The sequence below is a fragment of the Orcinus orca genome, chromosome 11 (genome assembly GCF_937001465.1).
Source record: "Orcinus orca chromosome 11, mOrcOrc1.1, whole genome shotgun sequence".
Classification (NCBI taxonomy): domain Eukaryota; kingdom Metazoa; phylum Chordata; class Mammalia; order Artiodactyla; family Delphinidae; genus Orcinus; species Orcinus orca.
In genome coordinates this window covers 45,186,721-45,200,316 of record NC_064569.1, presented here as the reverse complement: position 1 = coordinate 45,200,316, position 13,596 = coordinate 45,186,721, and the positions used below count along the sequence as shown (strand labels likewise).

The following is a 13,596-nucleotide window of genomic DNA, read 5'->3' as shown; positions in this document are numbered from 1 at the left end:
ACTGGGGGCGGGGGGAGGGTGCTGGGGAGAGACACTTCCGACATCCTCAGCTCAGGGCCCATAATTAGTTTGTGGGATGAGAGCAAAACAACCATCCTCAGGGTGACAGCCAGACATTCAGGCGGCATGGGGCGTGGGGTGGGGGTAGGGCAGGAGGAAGGGACAGAGGCTGGGGCAAGAGGAACCCATTCATTTGCCCCAGCAGCATTTCTCCCCAGAACCTTCCGGTCTCTTCTGGCCTCCTGGACTCTGCCCCAGAGGGGCCCAACGAATCTAGCAGACTTTGAAGGCAAGGCTCTGTTTGCCAAGGGAGGGACACCCACCTGAGGTTATTTCCTGCTTCTCCTGGGGAGAAAGGCAGAAGAGGGGCCAGGCCAGAGCAAAAAATGTTCCTGTCAGGGCACCTCTGCCAGCCACCTTTCCACAAGCTCATCAGCCCATTGGCCGCCCTGAGGCAGGGCCAGGGAGGGAACTGCTGCAGCTGTTTGCCCAGACAGCCTGTTGGGTGGGACCGTCGACAAGGAACAGGGAGAGGGCAGCTGTCTCATGGGGTCTCACCCTGATACTACCCAACCTACCACAACTGCCCACCCCTCAAGAGCTCAGCCGACCAGGCACAGCAGCCCCCAGCCCAGCACTCCAAGGAGGACAGGTCTATCACAGGTGAGCCTTGGTCACCAACAGCTATTGGGATGCTGTGGAAGGGCCGCAGCTGAGGTGTGGACCACACAATGGGGCTGCAAGAGGGCGGGGGCTCTTGGAGGAACCCCTGCTCCCTCAAAAACTAAGCCCTTGTGTCCTCCTGGGATTTTGGTCTTCTGTGGGGATCATCACATGGGGACCCAGAGAAGGAACTTCAAGATCTTCTAGACAGGACCCAGGTTTACCATCCTAAACCTTGTGTGCGCTGGCCTCTAGTTACTTCTGGCTTTCTCTGCAATTTATCTGATCTCGCCAGACAGGCTCAAACCCATTATGCAGATTAGGAAATCAAAGCAGAGACAGGGAGTTCTGGTTTACTCAAGGTCACAGATCAAGTTACCCTCTCTCCCGCGGGTGAGATCAACCGTAGGCCAGACCTCCCCCCTCAGCCCTGTGGTGCATTTCCTGGAAATGTGATGATGCCAGATGTTTTGTTTGTTTATGTAGCAGCATCTGAGATGAGCAGGACGGCTCCAGGCAGTGGATCTATGCCCTGGCCCCATCCCCAGTGACAGCCCATCTGCCACCTCTGAGACAGCAAAGTATGGCCTGGGAGGGAGCCCCGAAGGGGGACATCCAGGATATCTGAGAACGCTCATGTGGCCCCAGCGCTCACGGCTCCTCCTCTGGGCTCATTCCTGCCACAAAGCCCCCTAGAAACAGCCTCAGGACCCCTACAGCCATGCTGCAGCAGGGAGTCCGTTCTGGAGATGTCCCCAAGAGAAATAATGGAAGAGGAGATTGGACCCAGCCTGGCCGCGGCTCCTTTGCCCTCAGCTACAACTTAGCCAGGCTCCTCTGGTTCCAGGCCTCTTCTTTCCCTTGCTCTGGCTCTCGCTGTGTGGGAAAGCCCCTCTGTGGACTAATGAACACTCCTCTCTCTGAAAAGGGACAGCCCCTGGTCTCTGGAGGTTGACCAGTTATTGCCCCCATCGGGCACTTCTTCTGGGAGGCCCTTCTGTGCCCTGAGCCAGAAATGCAGGAGCCATCAGAGACTCAGCTCGGAGAGAGGGGAGGAAGCACAGCCATAACTCTGCCCCGGCTCCAAACAAGTGTCATCATGTGAAACCCCCTGCCTCGGCCTCCGTCAGCGGCTTTTGTTTAGGCTCCTGCCCCAGACGGGGGTCATCCCGAATACCCCTCTGACTCTGTCCCAGACAGGCTCTGTCTTGCCCATCTCCCCTGCCCTCCAAGCTGGAACAGGTGACTCACGGTGCAGGCTGAGGGAGATGTTGATGGTGTGCTCGTCCACGAAGCCCTTCAGGCCCGGCATGCGGGCACACTTGAGCTGTGTCTGGGCAGCACTGTCCCCAACGTGCACCCAGCACACCGTCTCATTGGCGTAGCTGAAGTCCATGGCTGTGGTCTGCCGTGTGCTAGTGGGTGTGACGGTAGAGACCTGGGCCCCACTCAGGTACGTAGCCAGGATGTTCTGTGAGTTGGCAATCAGCAGCACAGGGGGTCGGTCTACCGGCTCTGTAGGTGGAGGTGAGAAGGGTCAATGCGGCAAGTGGCCCTGAGACCTCTCTGGCCACTCCCCATCAGGGAACAACACTGAGGGCGCCTAGCTGTATGGCCACAGGTGACCCCACCTACCGTTCTTGGCCTTGCAGGAGCGGTTGTCTGGCTGCAGCAGGTACCCTTCCACGCAGCCGCACGTGAAGGAACCATCTGTGTTGGTGCACAGCTGGCTGCAGGTGCCGTAAACCGAGCACTCGTCAAAGTCTGCCGGGAAAAGGAGAGAGCGTGGTCACTTCCAGCGCGCCGAGGGCAGGGAAGGGAGTGCCCTCAGACACCACCAGGGATGTGTCCAAGCCTACGGCTACTTCGGAGGACAGTTTGGCAGAATCTATTACAATAAGAAATGTGGAAACTTTATCACCTAGAGAATCCAGACTTGGAATCTACCCTGGAGAAATATCCACACACGTGCATATTATCCATTCGCTCAGAAAAGATTTCTTGAGTACCTACTATGTGCCAGGTACTGTTCTAGGCTCAGGGGATACATCAGTGAATAAAACAGATTCAAATTGCTGCCCTCATAAAACTTAAATTCCAATAATAAATGAAATACTACTACTACGATAATATGACAAAAAGGTAAATGGCATGTGAGAGGAACTAGTGCAATGGAAAGTGGCTGGTGCTAGGGAAAAATATTAAGCAGAGAAAGGGGACAGAGAATGCAGGTGCTGGGGGTGGGATTTTAGGGCGGTAGGGATGGCCTCACTGAGAAGGTGGCATTTGTGCAACGACCCCAGGGAGGTAAATTTAAAACAGAAAAGTTTGCATGGTGTGTAACAGAAGAAACTGGGAACGCCTTACGCATCAAAAGGGAGATGGCCAAGTAAACTGTGGTAACAGTCATACATCACAGTGGTTTTTAAAAGAATGAGGTAGATGTCTACGTATTAACATGGAAAAATCTCTAGAACATACTGGGTGAAAAAATTGAAAAAAGCATACGTACAATATGATATTTATGTAAAAAAAAAATCACATGCACATAAACAGTACTTTCAGTTAGATTCTCCATGAGTACATGTATACATGGACAGAAAAAGGCCTGGACAGAGAAGTAGCAAACTGGTAACAGAGTTGACCTCCAGAGAGATGGGGAAGGGACCAGAACTGAAGAGGATTTGTCAAAGGGGACTTTGGTTTTATCTATAATGCTTTAATTTTTTTTTTACAAGGAAACTCACATATGACCTATATAATTTTTTTTTTTTTGGCTGCACCGCGCAGCATGTGGGATCTCAGTTCCCTGACCAGGGATCGAATGCACGCCCCCTGCACTGGAAGCGTGGAGTCTTAACCACTGGACCATCAGGGAAGTCCCTGACTCGTATAATTTTTAAGATGACTTTTAAGAAGTCTGGTGGAGGGCTTCCCTGGTGGCGCAGTGGTTGAGAGTCCACCTGCCGATGCAGGGGACGCAGGTTTGTGCCCTGGTCCGGGAGGATCCCACATGCTGCGGAGCGGCTGGGCCCGTGAGCCATGGCCGCTGAGCCTGCGCGTCCGGAGCCTGTGCTCAGCAACGGGAGAGGCCACAACAGTGAGAGGCCCGCGTATTGCAAAAAAAAGAAGTCTGGTGGAAGCAAGTAGTTAGGGCCCACAGTCGTGCCCTGAGGCTGTAAGGCCTGTAGCCCCGCCTCCTGTCTTGCGCCTTCCGTCTGCTTTCTCCTCCCCAGCCCGGCCCACTACCCCTCACCTCCAGCACACGCGGTGGGCACACTTACCTTTGCAGGTCTTGCCGTCTGCCTGAAGTTGAAAGCTGTTGTTGCAGTAGCAGGTGGGCCCGTTGAGTGTAGGGACACAGTGGTGCTGGCAACCCAGATGAGAACATTGTCCTCGCTGCTCTGTGTGGGAGCAGGTGACACATACTCAGGACTCCAGACCTGGCAGCTGTACCCAGACTGCAACCTTCCCCCAACCCTTCAGAAACCACTTCTGCTGCCTGCAGTGTCAGAGATGAAGGGGCTTACGAAGCATCGACCCTAAAAATATAGTGTCAGTGAGGAAACCGAGACCAAGGGTGGGTATAAGACAGGTCCAAGGTCACACAGCCCATTATGATTTAGAACCCACATCTCCCTGCTCTGGCTGCTCTGAACTCCCTCTGTCCCCATGGAGAGGGGTTCTGGTAGTTTGTTGGGGTCAACAGGAAGTGGGGACAGTGATTCTCATCCCCTTCACATACCTCTTGCCTGCACTGCCCGAGGACTGCAATGTTGGCTTTGGGGCTGAGGGTGAAGAGCTGGCATGGAATTGAGTCTTTCTGTGCAGCACCCTAGCTCTTGTCTAGAAGCACCCCTGCAACCCATCCCTTGAGTCCTAGAGGCCTCAGAGAGAAGGCCCAAGGTCCAGGTAGAGGATAGGAGGAGGAGCAAAACTGGCTCCCCTGGGATCCTTCTCTAATCTTCCTCCTGCCACTGACCCACTTCCACAGGGGAGACAGAAGGGAATGAGACAGGAGGGGGAAGAGGTGGGAGAGCAGCTGCCCCCCCAGACCAGCGACCCAATTAATGGCCTTGCATGGGGCCAGGCGGCCTGGCCACAAAGACCCCTTTGTCCAGCTGCCTCACACCCCTGCTCCCCCCCTCCCACCTAGGAGAGAGCACTGCCTGAGATGCTAAGACGTTTAGAGGCACTAAGCCGGCCAGGAGGAGCTGGGATCGGGGGCCGGGCCCCGGTTCTTCCTTCTCCTCCCCGAGAGCCCGAGTGTGCTGCCCTGTCCAGCCTCCCCCCAACACAGGGGGGAAATAGTGTTCGTTCCGGAAAATCTGGAAAAGAGTTTCTCTTCTGGATATGGGGTGGGAGGATGATGAGGTCCAACTTCTGTAATATCAGAGAAGGAGGTCCAAACCCTAGGTTTTCGAGGTTCTTGGTTGTTTTTGATACTGATCAGGTATACAAAATCAAGCAAACTTGAACACGCGCCATCCGATAAGATGGGACGTGCGTGGTAATTGAAGTCAGCCCCTAGGCCCACACTCTGCATCCCATTCCAGGAGCTTCAGAGAAAAACATGCAGAATCAACCAAAGGGAAGGATAAAAATCTTCCACAAACTCCCTTGCTCCACACTCCCTGCCCTCAATGAACAGGATCCAGATGTGTCTCTTCCCACAGGCAGATGTTTTCTGACACGCGTTACAGGCACAGGACACGGTCCCCACCCCCCAGGGAAGATTGCCCCACACCCAGGGGCTTGCCTAGGGACTCACAAAGCCAGGCTTCTGCTCCAGGCCCAGACCTTGAGGGCAGTAGGAGAAGTCCCCATTCCCTGACTCACAGGCCTGAGGCCCTGTCTGTCCCCCCTGCCCCCAAAGAATCTCTCCCATTGCTCACGTGGGATCCAGACTCTCCCTGGGTCATGGGGGCCTCCAGGGGGAGAACTGCAGAGCTGGTGACCTGAGCTGCAGGTGGGAAGGAAGTCTGACCTATCATAGTTCCCTCTTCAGCCTGGGTGACTTTCCCATCAAGCAACTTCACAGAGCCTCAAAGATCTGCACTTCCTGGGGGACGCCTTTGGGGGCCCTGGAAGTGGACACAGGGGGACAAAACTCCAGAACCCCCCGACCCCAGCTTCAATCACAGCATCTGCTCTTCTCTGTTCATACTCATGTAAGAAACCATCTGAAGAAAAGACCCCGCTATTTACAAAAATAAAAAGTACAAAAACGCTGATCTAGTATAAAGCTCTCATTTCACAGGTGGGAAACTGGAGACTGGAGAGCGGTAGTGACATGTCCAAGCACACACAGAGAAGTGCCCGGGGCGCAGGGGAGCAGGACAAGGCCTCATCCCCCCCAAAGGTGCGAGGACAGTCCTTGGATGGCGGGCCTCCAAACCTGTCAGGTGCCCACCTGAGAACTCACTGCATCCACCTGGGACAGGAGAGGTGGAAGAGCCCTTACCTCGGCAGTGGGGCCCCTCGTCCGACCCATCTGTGCAGTCCTGGACCCCGTTGCAGAGGCGGGACATGAGAATACACAGCTCGGTGCCCAGGCAATTGTGTTCGTTCGGCTGACATCGCTGGGTCTTACTCTGTGGACCTGGGGGCAGATGGAAAGGCCAGCATGACCGCGCTGGCTACAGAGGCTGTCCGCCTAGTTGTTCACTGGGGGAGGGGGTGGGGAACTGAGACTGGGGTTTCAGGCACCTGCACTTCTTAGATCTCAGGAGGCCTAGGGCCTGGATAGACTCTTCAACCTCGAGCTCTCCTATGCCATTCCCAACAGCAGCTACACACCTGGGAGCCGCCAGGTGGAGGGGAGAACTGGGTTTTAGCAAAGAGTCCACTCCCCAAATGCCGCACACTGTGGACCCCCACGCCTCACATCTACACTCAGGAGACAAAGTACACCTCCTTCCTATAGCTCCCCAGGTCACAGAGCCTGGGGCTGAGAGCTGGACCAAGTCTTCTAGAACTGCACTTCCCAATATGCAGCATCGTACATGGCTACTGAGCATTTGAAATGTGACTAGTTCCAACTGTAAGTATAAAATGCACACTGGCAAAAACAAACAAAAAACAATGGGAGTTCCCTGGTGGCCCAGTGGTTAGGACTCGGTGCTTTCACTACCACGGCCCTGGATTCAATCCCTGGTCGGGGAACTAACATCCCGCAAGCCACGTGGCATGGCCGGAAACAAACAAACAAACAAATAAATGAATAAATGAAATAAAATCACACTGGCTTTTGAAGACTTAATACCACAGCCACAAAAAAGAATACAAAAGATCTCATTAATACTTTTAAACAAATAATATACTGAAATGATAATAGTTTGGATACATTGGGTAAAATAAAGTTGAAATTAATTTCACCTGATTATTTTTACCTTCTTGAGTGTGGCAACTAGAAAATTTCGAAATTGTGTACATGGCTTGCATTATATTTCTGTTGGATGCACTGTTACAGACCCCCAGCCCCAGAGCAGCTTGCCTGATGCAAGGCTCTGGAAACGGTCAAATGCTGTGGCCCACTGATGATGTCTTGGTACCTCCTTTGTTACCCAAGAAGATGGGCTGGGGGGAGGGCAGGGCAGAGCTCCTGAGGGGATTCTAAGGAGGCCAGGTGACCTAGGACACTGGCTAAACCTGTGGGCTGGTAGACAGACCACTGCCCATTGGCTCCCAAGCCTGGACAGGGTGTGAGAGAGTGTCTGTTTATGAGTGCACCTGTCCGCCTGTGCCTGGTAGGAGTCCACATGCACAGGTGAGGGAGGTGTGTACCGTGGAGCAGAGTGGTGTGGAGTGAGGGTGAATCCATGGCCCTGGATTCAATCCCTGGTTGGGGAACTAACATCCCACAAGCCACATGTGCTGGTGCTTCTGGCCTTGGTATGTGCATTTCCATGTCCTTTTGGGAGCGAGTCTGGGTTTGTGTGTGCGTGTCTGGGAGCATCTGTCTGAGTGCAGGTTGTGTCTCTGCATCCCCATTTCAGAGTGTTGACTCTGCGTTGCTATGAGAGCATGTCTGTGCCAGCATCTGCCTCTGTCTGTGTATGTCGGGGAGGGTGGAGGGGAGTGAGTCAGTGCCCGGGAGGGACTGAGTGTGGGTGTGATAGGTCCAGGAGTGTGCATGAGTGGGGACAGTGTGGGGATGTGTATAAGGTGGGGTTTACATCAAATTAAAGGGAGGAGGATAAAAAGAGCCAGATCTGGACCTTCTGCATGGCTTTCTTTATCCCTAACGCCAAGCATTGGGGTCAGAAATGTGGGGCATAAAGACGGCATCAGACAAGAAGATGCTCCAGGCTGAGCCACGCCCCCATACAAACACTTGCAGAATATCCCTGGCTCCCACACCTCCAGGGCAGGGTATGAGGGTGAGGCAGACAGAACTGGTCGCTCCCTTTCTGGCCCTAAAATTACCCCTAATAATTATGGGTGAGGGTGTGGAGATGGGGCTGGGACAGGATAAAGCCGGAGAGAGAACGGAGACAGACCTAGGAACGCAGGATCCCCTAGACCCCAGCCCAGATGAGCCCCGCAGAGGAGAGACTCTGCCAGCTGCCCAGGACTCTAGGGTCCCGCCAGAAAGTCCTCCACTCCCCCCCACTGGCAGGGTAAAGCCTGGGTGGGGACCTTTCTCCCAGTTTAAACAGCTGCCTCTGATTACACCACTTACGGAGGGCAGGGGGAGCGGGGGAGGGCGGGAAATGCGCAGGGGTGGGGCTTCTGGGACAGAGACTTAGCAAGGGGCCAGTGGCCTTTGGCCTGGGAGCCTGAGGACAGGAAGGGGACCCAGCAAGACCTGGGGGCACTCATCAAGGATCAGGAGGTTCAGAGGTGGGAAGAAGAGGGATGAGCCAGAAGGGAGGGGAGCCTGGGCCCTCTCCTTCCAGGAAAGCTGTCAGCCCAGAGAACACAATCTCTGGCTGGCTTGGGGGTATAGCAGCTGAGGGAGCTCATTTCTGAGCACACCAAGCACCATGCCGGGCTCTTTGAAGAGGGGGAGAGGACAGTTTTAGCTGTGTCATGTACAAACAATCATAGAGCAAGGTCCACGCCGGACTAGAGCTCAACTGTCCTCATCCCAAACTGCCTGGGCCAAAAGGAAAAGGCAGGAATCGGTTGTGCGGGGGAGGGATCCAGAAAAGGCACTTACAAATCTCAGGAGCCTCGTCAGATCCGTCGGGGCAGTCCCGCTCACCGTCACAGCGCCAGCCCTTTGAGATACAGGTGATCTGGTCTCTGCAGGCAAACTGCTTTGGGCTGCAAGTCTTAGGGACTGGGGTCAAGGGAAGAAAACAGGGTGTGAATGAGGGATACAGGCCAACTCTATGGCCTTAAGCGCTCTAGGGCTCCTCCTCCTCCCCCAGCATCAGTCTCCATCTGGCCCAGACTCTGACCCACGGTCCATGTGTTGGGGGGGGTGGGCACGTGGCTGGGGTTCACTCCCAGAACACCACGTACCTGCAACGGCGGGAGGGGAAGGATGCAGGGAGCACATTTTATTGTCCCCCGCTCAGTCCCGAAGACTGCCTGTTCGGTGTGCCCTCCCCCAGTCCTCAGGGTCAAAGCCCTTGCTGTTCTCTGTTACTCTGGTCAGACACCAGCAACCCCATTTTGCTGACTGAGAGCGATGGGGCATTTAGCCATTGACGTGTTTTCTCTTTATCTTCCTCCCTGTCTCACTAGAGGTCCAGAGCTGGTCTTTTCTAACCTCTCTGTTCCTTCGCCCTCTGGGACACTTTTGGTCCCTACCCATCATCCTGCCCATCTCCAACTCTTAACCACCAGGCCCCCAGATGGGATGTGTGTCTGGGGTGCCCTTGGCACAGTGGTGGCTTGGAGATGGCATCAGCAGAGGAGCCCTGCCTCCACCTGCATTCTCTAAAGACACAGCCTCCCTTGCTGGTTAGACTTTCAGCAGATGCCCTCAGAGGTAAGAAGCACCTAAGACTGCCCAGGATGACAGAGTTGGAGAGCTGAGGCAGGGGGATGGCTGGGGTGACCTGTAGGAGCTGGTTTCAGCCCAGCCGACCCGTTAAGGTCCTATATCCGGGACCTCTTTGCCCTAAACCCTCACCCCCACCAGCTTCCCTCTGCTCCTGCCCCATTCTCTTACCTCATTCTCCGGGGATGAATTAAAGACGGTAACGCTAACCCTCATTGTTACCTCAGTGTGTGCCAGGAAATGTGGTACACTAGTTCCTTCCACGTATCATCTCATTTAATCCTCTCCACAATATGACAAAGTAGGTACTACCAATACCACCATTCCCTAGATGAGGAAACCAAGCCTCAGAGAAGGTGGGTTCACACAGCAGGCAAGTGACAAAATCAGGACTCATACCAGTTGAGCTGACTCTAAGCTTTTAACCAACCAGTGCACACCAGTCTCCCCATTCTCACTGAGAGGCTCTCAGGAGTTGTTCCTCCCGATGCCGTCACCGTGCCCTCCACGGGAAGAAAAGTACCCCCCTCCTTCACCCCCAGCCAGTCTCCCAGCCCTTCATCGCCTCTTCCTTGGTCTGCGTCAATCCCATTTCCTCTTCGGCTGTCGTGCACTGGAAACCAGCTCTGTGCCAGGCACTGCACTAGGCACTGGGGTGCCAAGGAGGGGCAGGATGGCCCCTCAGGAGCCACAGCACCCTGGGAAGACAGCAGGGCAGAGTGAGCTCAGGGCTGGGACAGAGCAGAAGGAAAGTGTGTCAGGGCTCTGAGCAGGGAGGGATGGAGTGTGAGGGCAGCCACACTGAGAAGACGTCCTCCCTCCCTAACCCCCATCTCTGGCAGAGGGGACAGCACTCAGGCCCCTGGCCAGGATGAGAGCCGAGTTCAGGAAACACATCAAGGATGGCCTGGCTAGGCCCCCGGCCCTGGAGTCCCCCTCCCCTCCCCCCCCACCCTGAGCAGGGAATAAAGGCCCCTTGAGGAGGTGGATAATGCTGAGTTCATTGCCCCACTGGGCCAGCTGTGAGGTCTTCCCGGGGAAACAGCCCGCCAGCCTAGTTAGCATGCCAGAGAACGGTCCTCTTCCCCTGGCCAGCCGAGACCGGCTGGTGGCGGGGCGGGTAGAGGGGGCTGGAAGGGGACTCAGAGGCAGATGGGCTGTTTGGAGCCCAGAAAGGCCCCCATGCCACCCCTGCCTCCACCTGGACTTTTAGTCCACGCCCCCTCTCCTCCCCAGGGTAGAACTCAGAGCCCAGGCCTGAGGTCACCGGTTGGTCACTCCAATCTCCCCTCCATTCCGAGTCCCAGCCATGGTCCCCTCCTCCTTTGGCCCTCACTTTGTCCCCCCCGCTGTCCCCCACCCCCATTTTTGGCCTGAACTCGACAGAGGAAACAGCAGCTGGCAAACTCCGAAAGCTGAAATGAGAGAGATTCACAAACCAGATGTGCTCTCGCGGAGGGAAGGGAGCGGGGGATGGGAGCGAAAGGAAGAGGAGCGCTCAGGGCCCCCGTCCCACAGCAGCATCCCTTTGGGCCGGGGCAGGGGGACTGGAGGTGCACGTCTCCCACAGGTCAGGGCAGCACAAGGATCTCGAGAGATGTGAAAGAACTTCCTTTCCATCAGGGATGGTGGAGAAAGCCCTAGGAATCTCAAGCGTGAAGGCTGAGGCCTGTCTGTGATTTCCTTCAGGGGGAAGAGGGGAGGAAAGAAACAAATAACCTACTTCGGGGCAGTCTACACAGCCAAGGGAAGCCTCACTTGGAGGCAGAGGGAGCTGCAGTGCAGTGGGGTAGGAAACTTGTAATCTGCTTAGAGCCAGCAGCCAACCCCACTGCCCTCAGCTGCGCCTTCCGCATCTGATGCCAGCACCCAGGAAACCCACCTCTGTGGCCTTAGATGAGGGAACAACACGGCCCTAAGTTCAGGAGCAACTAGTGGCCTCCCCTGCCTCCTGCCCCTCATGAGACTTGGGGCTTTATAAGGATATGAACTAACATTTTTCAACATGGTCACTGTGTGTCAGCCACTGAGCTGAAACACTTTGTACACATTAACTCATTTAGGTCCTCAAACCCTGTGACATGGCTACTGTTGCAATCCCCATCATACAGATGAGGGAACTGAGGTACAGAGCGATTAGTGACTGAACCGGCAGTTCCTCACTGGCCACGATGATGGAGCCACATGAAGAAGGATGAAGAAGGGAAACGGCAGGGTCCTCTGGCGCTGGGAGTGGGCACAGGGATCATAGGAGGTGGCAGTGGCCTTCAGGGCTCCTCAGAGAGGAGGGGAGAAGGTGGAGAAGACGGAAAGGGACAAGAACGGGACAGAAGAGGGAAGAGAGAAGGGAGAAGAAGGAGAGGACTACGGAGGGAGAGCGAGCGAGGTTGCAGAGAGAATGCCAGGACACAGGGGCCGTCTGTTCTCAGCTTTGCCCGGAGATGAATGTGACCGCCATGCTAACTCTGGCCAACACCCCTGCCCCCCCTCAAACCCAGGCACCCAGCCCAGCCATGGCCCCCAGGGCCACCAAGATGGAGCCAGAACAGGAGGTGCAGGGTTGGGTGTGCATCCAGACACAACACGGACCCCGCTGCCCTGCTCAAGCCTTGGCTGTCGTCCTGTCCCATTCTGGGACCTTGGGGGCAGGGTGGGGAAGGGCGGTGAGAGGGCCTGACCAGAGCAGAGAGAGTGACAGGGAAGTACAGCCCTGAGGGAGTCTTCTCCAGAGAAGGGGACCCATCTGTTGATCCCCTTGGGAGCAGAGATGGAGAGGAAGAGAGATGGTGAGATTTCCTAAAGACCCAGGAGACCTGAGACAGGGTAAGCATGAAAGAGACCCCTGAGACCCTTTTCAAGAGCAGACACAGCAGAGGGAGAGATAGGCTCTGTATCAGGGGATGTTTTCTGAAAGGACCCACATGATATATCTAAGGGAACAGAGGAGCCAGGGGGTGGCCAGGGGGTGGGGGACAGAGCCTGCAGGAATCTAAACTTTCAAACATATGGGGGTGGGACAGCAGGGGCCTCCCAGACCCTAACCAAGAGCTTTTCACTGAATTTTATGTATTTTGGGTGTTACCCGGTGGCTCCTTCCCCGCAGCTCAACGAGGCTCAGACACATTTTTGTCATTCCTGAGTCTGGGCCTCTGCTTTGCGGCCTGGACAGACAGACAGGATGGCTTGGGCTGCTGGGGGAGGGGAAGGGTCTCCCCCTCCATCCTGAGTCAATATTGACTCAGCAGGACATTAGCCTGACCTCCCCACCATCTTTTCCTTTCCCCACAAGTAAAATCAGACCCTTTGAATGTCTCCAGAGGTCAGCATATCTCTCACCAGGCCTTTAGAAGGCCTTTCCACCTACCCCCCAACACACACACACAGCTTATGCGCTGCAGAAGGAAAAGCTCTAGGCTCCTGACCCATTCCTCACACCTTTCTCCAGTTCTCAGGTTATGAGGAAGTTCTGCCAGAAGTCTAACCTCCCTCCTCCTGTCTGAATTATCTGCACTCCCTCTCTTACTCAACCCACAAAGGGTATCAAGTTCCCTTCCTCCAGAAACATTCTCCCCAAAATTAGTGGAGGGGGAAGAAGAGAGAGGAACTTGGAGGAAAGTGGAGGGAGAACTTTCACTGCCGAACTGGATACTCCAAGCTTGGCCTGGGAGGGGAAGAATAACTCCAAAATGGCGAGCACGTGGGAAAGCCCAGGAGAGACTTCTGCTCCCAGGTAGCTTTCAAGATACCAAGAGGCCTGGGTGGAGGTGGATGGAGACAGACAGAGACAAAGCAAGAGACAGAGACTGAGAGAGACAGGACAAAGAATGCCACAAAGGATGAGGTAAGAGAGATGAGAGGATGAGAGACAGAGGTTCTTTGAGGCCAAGAGAGCACACACCAATGATACACAGACAGAGGCAAAAACCAGGGAAGGGGTCTCAGCTGAGAGGTTGCCAAGACAACGACACAGTTGTCTT

The 13,596-nt window shown here is 55.1% G+C and overlaps 1 protein-coding gene across 4 annotated transcripts in view; it reads right to left on the bottom strand.

The window, feature by feature from the left end:
- LRP1 (LDL receptor related protein 1) overlaps nucleotides 1-13,596 on the bottom strand; it is a 79,060-nt gene that overhangs the window by 61,357 nt on the left and 4,107 nt on the right. For 3 of the 4 annotated variants that reach the window (XM_004276518.3, XM_033440412.2, XM_033440410.2), the window contains exons 2-6: nucleotides 8,828-8,950; nucleotides 6,128-6,265; nucleotides 3,948-4,067; nucleotides 2,299-2,427; nucleotides 1,915-2,178 (exon numbers count right to left, since the gene is read on the bottom strand). In XM_004276518.3, the coding sequence (XP_004276566.2) occupies nucleotides 1,915-2,178; nucleotides 2,299-2,427; nucleotides 3,948-4,067; nucleotides 6,128-6,265; nucleotides 8,828-8,950 (774 nt within the window). Of the gene's footprint in view, nucleotides 1-1,914; nucleotides 2,179-2,298; nucleotides 2,428-3,947; nucleotides 4,068-6,127; nucleotides 6,266-8,827; nucleotides 8,951-9,790; nucleotides 9,947-13,596 lie in introns of all 4 variants that reach the window. The other variant, XM_033440411.2, reaches the window with a different exon arrangement.